Here is an 11,169-nt window from a genome sequence, read left to right on the forward strand (position 1 = left end):
TTACCCATAGATCAGTCATGTATGAGCTCTGAGCTGTCTTCCAGAAGGGTAATAGCTGTCAGTCATGAGTCTATCACATGACCTAAGACCATGGTGAATCACATATACACTCTATGTATGTGTGTATGTATATATATATATATATATATATATATGAATAGTATATATATATATATTTATATATATATATGTGTATATATATGTATATATATTTATATATATATATGTGTATATATATATATATATATATATACACACACATATATATATATAAATATATATATATATATATATTAATTATGGGTGTGTGTGTGTATTTACCTAGTTGTATTTTACAGGAAGAGAGCTATGCTCATAGTGACCCACTTTTGTATCTTTCTGCATCCAGTTTGTTCTTAAAATCTTGGATAGTTTTAGCACTCACTGTTTCCTCATTCAGCTTGTGTGGGAAGCTATTCTTTTTCAAATCTCTTCTGTAACTGTCCTGTTTCTTCTCGTGTCCTCTTGTTTTTCTTCTATCCCACTTTAGTAAGTCATCTCTATCAAGAATTTCCATCCCTTTCATAATTCTGTAGAAGGTTAGCAAATCACCTCTTTCTCTTCTTTGTTCCAGGGTTGGTAGATTTAGTTTATCCAATCTTTGTTCATATGCTAAATTAGAGAGTGTTCATGCCATCTTCATCATTGCTCTTTGAATTCTTTCGAGTTTCTTTATGTTTTTTAGAACTAGGTATCCATAGTGTCACAGTGTATTCCAATTTTGGTCTTATCTGTATAACTAATATTTTCTTTACCATTTCTTCATCCATGTAGTCAAAGGCTACTTCCATTGATCTTACATACATATACATATGCCAAAGGCTTTTTCCCCCTTATAAAGGAGGTAGCCAAAAAACAAAGGCATAAAAACCATTCCCACCCATTCATACCTATCACACTCCACTCCCCTCCACCCTCTTCCCTCCCTCTTATCTTGGCACCTCCTGGATGATGGGTCATCCCTGCATCTTGTCCACTGCCCTGGGTCAGAAGCAGTGTCGCAAGACACAGCACATCCACAGCAAGGCCACTTCATTAAATCAGTGACCCCCCTCTCTGTCCCCTCATGCAGAAAAGGAGAAGATGGGGAGAAATCCCTTCGGGCTGTGTCAAATTTTTCTCACACATACTCCCTCACCCCCCATCCCCCACCCATTCCACCCCATGGATCACATCATCCATATACAACCATTCTCTATTCACCCCTGTCTTCTATCCTCTCCCATCCTTCCTCAACAGACATTCCCCTCTCCCCCAAAGCCCCTTTTACCCCATCCATCCATCCCATCCTAGGTCGCCCCCCTCATGTTCACTCCTTCCATATCTACCTTCCACACCTCTTTTACTAGTCTTTCTTCACTCATTCTTTCCATGTGTCCAAACCATCCCAATACTCTTTCATCCACCTTATCTCCCAACTTCCTTTCCACCCCCGTTCTCTTCCTCACTTCATTTCTCACCCTATCCAGCCTAGTACCCCCTATTATACTTCTCAGACACCTCATCTCAAACACATTCAAACTCCTTCTCTCTTCCTCTCTTATATTCCATGTTTCTGCCCCATACAGTGCTGTTGGCACAATCACTCCTTCATACAGTCTCCTCTTAGCATCCATTCCCAAATGTCTATTTCTCATTATACTTTTTAATCCACCAAGACATTTACTCGCTTCTCTCAATCTACATTCTACCTCCACCTCCACTCCTCCCTTTCCTGCCACATTTACACCCAAGTATCTAAAACTATCTACTTCCTCCTTTCTCTCTCCCTTAATGCTCACTTCCAATCTACTGCCACGTTCATCCCTTGTACATCTCATCACCTTACTTTTACCCACATGTATCTTCAACTTCCTTCTTTCACCCACTTTCCCAAACTCTTTCATTAACTTCCTCAGTCCCTCCTCTGATCCTGCTACAAGCGCAGTGTCATCCACAAATAACAGCTGGCTTATCTTCCACTTTTCTCCATTTTCTTTAATCTTCCCCAATCCCTGACAATTGATCTTAGTAAGTTAAAAGTTTCTCCAACTAATTTGTTGACATGTTTGTCTGGTGTCATGTCATTAGAGATAGTTACTCCTAGGTCCCTTTCAAAGTTGACTTTTTAATTTTCTTTTATATTGTGTGTGTGTATTTACTTAGTTGTATTTACCTAGTTGTATTTTGCAGGAAAAGAGCTATGCTCGTGGTGACTTGTTTTTGTATCTTTCCGCATCCAGTTTTTTCTTAAAATCTTGTATAGTTTTAGCACTCACTATTTCCTCATTCAGTTTGTTCCAGATATCTGTCACTCTGCTTGGGAAGCTATTTTTCAGATCTCTTCTGTAACTGCCCTTCTTGAGTTTCTTCTCGTGTCCTATTATATTTCTTCTGTCCCATTTTAGTAAGTCATCTCTATCAAGAACTTCCCTCCCTTTCATAATTTTGTAGATGGTTAGCAAATCACCTCTTTCTCTTCTTTGTTCCAGGGTTGGTAGATTTAGTTTATCCAACCTTTGTTCGTATGTCAAATTGCAAAGTGTTGGTGCCATCTTTGTTGTTGCTCTTTGAATTCTTTCTAGTTTCTTTATATTTTTTTTGGAACTAGGTGTCCATAGTGACGCTGTGTATTCCAATTTTGGTCTTATCAGTGTAACTAGTATTTTCTTTACCATTTCTTCATCCATATAGTCAAAGGCTACTTCATTGATCTTAATAAGTTGTGTATGTATTTACCTAGTTGTAGTTATACGGGAAGGGGAGCTATGCTTGTGGTGACCCATTTTTGTATCTCACAAGATCAAGTTTGTTCTTAAATTCTTGTATTGTGTTTGCACACACAGTTTTTTCATCCAATTTGTTCCATATATCTATCACTCTGTGTGGGAAACTGTTCTTTTTCAAGTCTCTTCTGTAGTTTATCTTTTTTGAGTTTCATTGCATGTCCTTTTGTTTTTCCTCTGTACCACTTTAATAGGTCCTCTCTACCAAGGCATTCTTTACCTTTCATAATTCTGTATATGGTTATTAGGTCCCCTCATTCTCTTCTTTGTTCCAGGGTTGGCAATTCTAGTTCAGCCAGTCTTTGTTCATATCTCAGGTTTGAAAGTGTTGGGGCCATCTTTGTCATTGTTCTTTGTATTCTTTCTAATTTTCTTATATTCTTTTTTGTACTGGGTGACCATATCAGTGCTGCATATTCCAGTTTTGGCCTTATCAGTGTTTGTAATATTTTCTTAATCATTTCATTATCCAGGTATTTAAAGGCCACCTTTATTGATCTCAGCAAATTGTATGTTTCTCCAACTATTTTATTTATATGTTTATCTCGCAACATGTCTTTGGTGATGATTACTCCTAGGTCCCTTTCAGAATTTACTTTCTTTACTTCTTTTCCATCAATTTTATACATACATATACCAAGGCTTTTTCCCCCTTACAAGGGAGGTAGCCAAAAAGGGAAAGGCATAAAATCATTCCCACCCATTCCATCCCTGAAAACACTCCACATCCCTCCACCCTCCATCTTATCTTAGCACCTCCTGAATGACAGGTCATCCCTGCACCTTGTCCACTGCCCTGGGTCAGAAGCAGTGCCGCAAGACACAGCACATCCACAGCAAGGCCGCTTCATTAAATTGGCGACCCCCCCCTCTCCGTCCCCCCATGCATAAAAGGAGAAGACGGGGAGAAATCCCTTCAGGCTGCGTCAAATTTTGCTCACACATACTACCTCACCCCCCATCCCCCCACCCATTCCACCTCATGCATTACAACATCATCCATATACAACCATTCTCCATTCACCCCTGTCTTCTGTCCTCTCCCATCCTTCTTCAATAGACATTCCCCTTTTCCCCAAAGCCCCTTTCACCCCATCCATCCACCTCATCCTAGGACATCCCTTCATGTTCACTCCCTCCACATCTGCCTTCCATACCTCTTTTACTAGTCTTTCTTCACTCATTCTTTCCATGTGTCCAAACCATCCTAATACTCTTTCATCAACCCTATCTCCCAACCCCCTTTCCACCCCTGTTCTCCTCCTCACCTCCTCATTTCTCACTCTATCCAGCCTAGTAACCCCCATCATACTTCTCAGACACCTCATCTCAAACACATTCAAACTCCTCTCTTCCTCTCTTATGTTCCATGTTTCTGCCCCATACAGTGCTGTTGGCACAATCTCTCCTTCATACAGTCTCCTCTTAGCATCCATTCCCAAATGTCTATTCCTCATTACACTTTTTAATCCACCAAGGTATTTACTGGCTTCTCTCAATCTACATTCTACCTCCACCTTCACTCCACCTTTTCCTGCCACATTTGCACCCAAGTATCTAAAACTATCCACTTCCTCCAGTCACTCTCCCTTAATGCTCACTTCCAGTCTACTGCCACTTTCACCCCTTGTACATCTCATCACCTTACTTTTACCCACATTTATCTTCAGCTTTCTTCTACCACACACTCTCCCAAACTCTGTCACCAACTCCCCCAATCCCCCCTCTGATCTCGCCACAAGCACAGTGTCGTCCATAAACAACAGCTGGCTCACCTCCCACTCCTCTCCATTTTCCTTAACCATCTCCATTCCCCAACCCACCACCCCATCCATGTATAAGTTGAACAGCCAGGGTGACATAACGCATCCTTGACGAAGTCCCACCTTTACCTCAAACCACCCACTCTCCCCACTTCCAATCCTGACACAAGCTCCACTACTCTCATAAAAACTCTTGACAGCTCCTAGAAGCTTACCTCCTATCCCGTATATCCGCAAAACCTCCCACAGTGCCCCCCTGTCCACCCCGTCGCAAGCCCCCTCCAGATCTACAAAAGCCCAAAAAACATCCTTCCCCCTTCCCATAGCTTTCTCACATATCTATCTTACCACAAAAATTTTACCACATCAATTTTATACTGTCCTGATATTCTCTTCTTGCTTTTTCCAAATTCAATTATACTGCACTTCTTAATGTTGAATTCTACCTCCCATCTCTTGCTCCACTCTGAGACTTTGTTCAGATCACTCTGTAATGAGTCAGTCTATTTCGGAGTTTATTCTCTTTAATAATTTTGTCGTCCGCAAAGCAGTTCATGTAACTTTCAATGCCTTCATCCATGTCATTTACACATATACATACATACATATACCAAGGGCTTTTTCCCCCTACATGGGGATAGCCAAAAAGAAAAAGGCATAGAAACCACTCCCACCCATTCCATTTCCTATATATTCCACTCCCCTCCACCCTCCTCCCTCCCTCTTATCTTGGCACCTCCTGGATGATGGGTCATCCCTGCATCCTGTCCACTGCCCTGGGTTAGAAGCAGTGTTGCAAGAGACAGCACATCCACAGCAAGGCTGCTTCATAAATTTGGCAACCCCCCCTCTCCGTCCCCTCATGCAAACATTATCGGAGCTAGTACTGACCCCTGTGGGACGCCACTACTCATTTCTTCCCATTTTGAATATTTGTCTCTTAGCACCACTCTCATTTTTCTTCCCTGTAGGAAGTCCTCCATCCAATTCAATAGTTTTCCATGTATGCCTCCTATTGTTTCCATTTTATATAGTAATTTTCTGTGTGGTACCTTATAAAATGCCTTTTATAAGTCCAGGAAGGCACAGTCTGCCCAGCCATCTCTTTCTTGCAATATATCTATCAATCTTGAATAGAAACAAATTGAATTAGTGGTACATAATCTTCCTTGTCTAAATCCAAATTGCCTCGTGTTCAGTATATTATTCTCCTCCAGATATTTTGTCCATCTATCTTTGATGATTCTCTCACAAATTTTAACTATTTTACTCGTTAGGGACACTGGTCTATAATTTGTTGGGTCTTCTTTATTTCCTTATATATTGGCACTATATTGGCATTTTTCCAGTCTCCTGGTAGTTTTCCTTCTTTGAGTGAACAATCAATTATTTTGTATATTTTTCCTGTTAGTTTGTCTATACATTCCTTCAGTATCCAGTTTATGTGTGTCCATCCTATATCTTTTTTTCAGTTCAGCCTTGTATATTTCAGATTAACGAAGAAGCCAGAGGAGAACAAGGATTTCCAGTATGGTGACACAGAAGGTTTGATGGAACAACAGCAAATGAATGAACAAATTCTTGCACTACAGCCTGAACAACAGCAACAGTTGGAGGCTGTTGATGCAAATCCACCTCAGCAGATGACAGAAGTTTATTACTACAGACCAGCAGGTTACAGTGAACAGGGGGAAGAGATTTTTGCCACAGAAGTAGTATATTCTGTAGAGGGACAAGTTGTAGAATCAACCTGTAAATGAGTAATTATGGATACTCATATATACCCTGTGTATTGCTGCATTGCTTCTGACCCAGGGCAGTGGGCGAGATGCAGGGATGACCTGTCATCCAGAAGGAGCCAAGAAAAGAGGAAGGGAATGGTGATGAATGGGAATGGAGTATGTGGGGATGAAATGGAAGTGGATTTATGCCTCTGACTTTGGCTACCTCCCTTGTAAGGGGGAAAAATCCTTGGTATATGTATGTTTGTATATATACCCTACATACATGCATACTGAATGGCCTTTTCCCTCTTGTAGGGAGGGTGACCAAGTCAAAATGTACGCATCCCACATACCTCCAAAATCCTTTCATTGCTCTTACCATCTTAGCATTTTGTGGATGAAGAATCATCAAACCCCTCCAAACATTGATTCAACAGAAAATTTTCTCCCACTAGAAGCCAGAACCACACTAGCATCACTGCATTCAGGTCACCATACAGTACTTAAGACAATACCAACACAGAATAGGCCTGGCTACATAAATAAACTGCCCTAGATGCAACCACAACACAGATGATATTGAACACATCTTACACTACCCTACCCTAGCCATACCCAGACAACACAATATTTATTCCTTGAGTGACTTATGGGCGAGTCTGGTGGTTGTTATTGGTTATCTGGGAGCTGTGAGTCTCCCACAAGGGTGACCTAGGGCAGCTGATTAATAGATTCAGCCATTCAGAAACTCTACAGTCTCGTATCTTTTGCTCTCTCTTTTCTGTTTTCCAGACCATTCTTTTGGATCCAGTGCCCCTCTATATTCTGTCTATCCACCTCATTCTTGGTCTTCCTCTCAGGTTTAGTCCATCTACTTTGCTTCCCATACTCTCTTTATTAGTCTTTCCTCATACATTCCATGTGCCCAGACCACCTCTTTAATCTAATTCAACAGCCTCTTTCCACCATGCTTCTCTGCCTCACCTACAAATTTCTTACTATATTCACTCATATAATACATGTGCCCAGACCACCTCTTTGATCTAATTCAACAGCCTCTTTCCACCACCCTTCTTTACCTCTCCTACACATTTCTTACTATATACATTCTTGTAATACATACCAAACTTTTCAAATGCTTCAACCCAAATATACTGAGGGTCTTCCTTTCTGCCTATTCATCTATTCACTTTCAACTCTGCTGCCTCTCTCACTTTTCTTTCTTTGTACATCTGCTAGTTAAAAAGTGTAATATTCATATGGATTTAAGATACTCATATTGATTAAAGTGTAATGAAAAATATACATTTGGGAATGGGTGCTAAGAGGAGATTGCATGAAGGGGTGATTGTGCCGACAGCACTGTACAGGGCAGAAACATGGAACATAAGAGAGGAAGAGATTAAATGTTTGAGAAGTATGGTAGGGGTTACTATGATGGATAGATTGAGAAATGAGGAGAGTGGGAGTGGAAAAGGAGTTGGGAGATAAGATGGATGAAAGAGTATTGGAATGGTTTGGACACATTGAAAAAAGAGTGAAGAAAGATTAGTAAAAAAAGTGTTGAAGGCAGAAGTGGATGGAGTGAACAGGAGGGGCGATTGAGGATGAGATAGAAGGTATAAAAGGGGTGCTGAGAAAGAGGGGGATGTCTTCTGAGGAAGGAAGGAAGGAAGGGAGAAGAAAAGATAGGGGTGAGTGGAGAATGGTTGTATATGCATGGAAGGGAGTAGGGGGGAGGGATTGGGGATTGGTTGTGTGTGAATGATATTTTGATGCAACCTGAAGGGATTTCTCTCCATCTCTTTTTCTGCATGAGGGGATGGAGAGGGGGCATCACCGATTAAATGAAGTGGCTTTGCTGTGGATGTGCTGTGTCTTGCTGCATTGCATCTGACCCAGGACAGTGGGCAAGATGCAGGGATAACCTGTCATCCAGGAAGAGCCAAGAAAAGAGGGAGGGAGGGGTTGTGAATGGAGTGGGTGGGAATGAAATGGGTGGGAGTGGAATTATGCCTTTTGACTTTGGACACCTCCTTTGCAAAGGGGGAAAAAAGCTCTTGGTATATGTATGTACATCTGCTCATCATTTCCTTTCCACCAAATAATGATAGTTACATTCCATCACATACTCCGTAACACCCATATTTCCACCCACATTATCCTTAACAACACTTCCACTCAACCACACAACTCAATGGCACAGATTTTAGAGTTCCTGGCTGCCACTACAGAGGTCCAGGTTTGAATCCTGCCCAAGGCTGAAATAAGTTCATTATTGCTGTGCAGCAAGTCATTACTCTAACTCTCATGGGTGGGGAGATGGGGGTATGTGTGCATGTGAGGTCATAGCATTACCCATAGATTGGTCATATATGAGCTCTGAGCTCTTCCAGGAGGGAAATAGCTGTTGATCATGAGTCCAACATGTGATCATAGACCATGGTGAATCACACACTTGCCTATCTGGTCACCAACAGAGCCACTCCCTCCTTACCTCACTTTCTCACAACTTCTGACATCTTACCTACCACATTCCCAAACTCCAACTTGTAGCTCCTCTTGGGGATCGGTGCCACCTGCGTAGAGCCGGTGGCCAGGGCTGGTTACCGCCGTTTGGCCCCCAACAATCATGCATCATGCATGCACACAATCAACACAACATACATTCTATAAAGGATTTGTGGGAAAACCCAGTTTCGGCTGTGGCATTCCTTGGGGAGACGGGACTGCTCGGACAGACAGTCTAGGGAACGACAACAACAACAACAACAACTCCAACTTGTCTTTCCATTTGTTTCATTTCACTCAATACCAGCACATCCATCATTCTTCTCATAAATATACTACCAACGTCTTCCCATGTGCTCTCAGCCGTTTTGCATCAACACACATTCAATGACCCAATTTCTAGGGTTCAGGTTATAGTCCTCACAGACTGCCTTGATTTTTTAAGTGAAAAATTCAGATCCCTTGTCCCCATACTACTGCCCATCTAGTCACCTTTTATGGTACTTGTGAAAACATGATAGCATCATACCCCCACAATAGAGGACAATCAGAAAAGGAACACTTAGATTTAATAAAGAATAGATTCAGAGACATCACAAAAGGAATGGCAGCTGTATTAAATAGTATCTTATCAATCTGAAATGAGTAGAAATTTTTCTCATCATGAATAATGTACAGTATGCCTCTGGTCTCATGTGGTACCCAAGAAACTGTACTTAAGGTATTGATTCCATCTAACCATGCAGTCCATGCCCAAGTAATGGAACTCAATAATAGTAGTGCTAAATTTACTTCAATTTTATAATGAACATATGACAGACAAATGAAACAGTTTTCATAGTATCAGTGACTTTTTCCCCCTTATAAGGGAGGTAGCCAAAACCAAAGGCATAAGTCCACTCCCACCCATATCATCCCCACATACTCCACACCTCCCTCCCTCTTTTCTTGACTCCTCCCAGATGATGGGTCATCCCTGCATCTTGCCCACTGCCCTGAATCAGAAGCAATGCAGCAAGGCACAGCACATCCACAGCATGGCCACTTCATTTAATCAGCAAACCCCCCTCTCTGTCCCCACATGCTGAAAAAGATGAGAAATCCCTACAGGCTGCATCAAAATATCATTCAAACATGCTCCCCCCCCACTCCTTTCCATGCATCACAGCATCATCCATACACAACCATTCTCCACTCACCCCTATCTTCTGTCTTCTCCCTTCCTTCCCCAACAGACATTCCCCTCTTTCCCAATGCCCCTTTTACCCCATCCATCCATCTCATCCTTGGTTGCCCCCTCATGTTCACTCCTTCCACCTCTGCCTTCCACACCTCTTTTACTAATCTTTCTTCACTCATTCTTTCCATGTGTCCAAGCCATCCTAATACTCTTTTGTCAACCCTGTCTCCCAACTCCCTTTCCACCCCTAGTCTTCGCACCGCATTTCTCACTCCATCTAGCCTAGTAACCCCTATCATACTTCTCAGGCATTTCAATTTGCTGCCATCCTCTTCTCTTGTACATCTCATCACTTTTTACCCACAATTATCTTTAACTTCCCTCTTTCACACACCTTCATAAATTCCATCACTAACTTCCTTAATCCCTCCTCTGATCCTGCTACAAGCACAGTGTCGTCGGCAAACAACTGTCTTATCCCCCATTTTCATTAACCATCTCCAATCCTTGCATTTACCTCTTGCACCACCCCATCTATGTATAAATTGAACAGCCATGGAAACATGACACATCCCTGGTGAAGCCCCACCTTTACCTCAAACCACTTGCTCTCTCCATTTCTAATTCTAACACAGGCTCTACTACTCTCATAAAAACTTGATTGCTTTCAACAGCTTTCCTCCTATCCCATATATCTGCAATACCTCCCACGGTGCCTTCCTGTCTACCTTATAAACCTTTTCCAAATCCATAAAGGCCCAAATAACATCCTTACCTTTCTCTAAAGCTTTTTTACATATCTGCCTTATATGGGCAGGAGGTCTTCTCTCAAACATGTTTCATAAAAAGTGATAGATAATTCAATATGTTGTATTTTCTTTAGGATATTCTCCCTATTACACAAGATAGACTTGTTCTCTCTTGCAAGATATGAGATGATTTCTCTGTAGTAGGTCATCTGGACTGCCATATAGCGATTTTGAGTCACATTGACTCTTCTTCAGTGGCATGGAAATGGACCTTGTCTTCACAGCGGGAGAGATCGGAATGTTGGCCTTTTGGGAATCTGGCCGATATTTAAGGCGTTCTTGCACTGTCTGTCTTATTTCTCCTAGTTGCAGATTGGCTGGTACCAGGGGCTGTGTTCCTTCTCATGCTTGGTAATGCTTGCAGGTCTAATGATTGTG

At 41.7% G+C, this 11,169-nt stretch overlaps 1 protein-coding gene across 2 annotated transcripts in view; it reads left to right on the forward strand.

Moving 5' to 3' along the window:
- Positions 1 to 10,883, forward strand: part of LOC143020335 (uncharacterized) — a 32,536-nt gene extending 21,653 nt beyond the window's left edge. For both annotated transcript variants that reach the window (XM_076176657.1, XM_076176658.1), the window contains one exon: positions 6,060 to 10,883. In XM_076176657.1, the coding sequence (XP_076032772.1) occupies positions 6,060 to 6,327 (268 nt within the window). In that variant the 3' untranslated portion in view covers positions 6,328 to 10,883. The remainder of the gene's footprint in view (positions 1 to 6,059) is intronic.
- The last annotated feature ends 286 nt before the right edge of the window (positions 10,884 to 11,169 follow it).

This window comes from Oratosquilla oratoria, chromosome 39 (assembly GCF_046742065.1).
Source record: "Oratosquilla oratoria isolate Oo_2021 chromosome 39, ASM4674206v1, whole genome shotgun sequence".
Classification (NCBI taxonomy): domain Eukaryota; kingdom Metazoa; phylum Arthropoda; class Malacostraca; order Stomatopoda; family Squillidae; genus Oratosquilla; species Oratosquilla oratoria.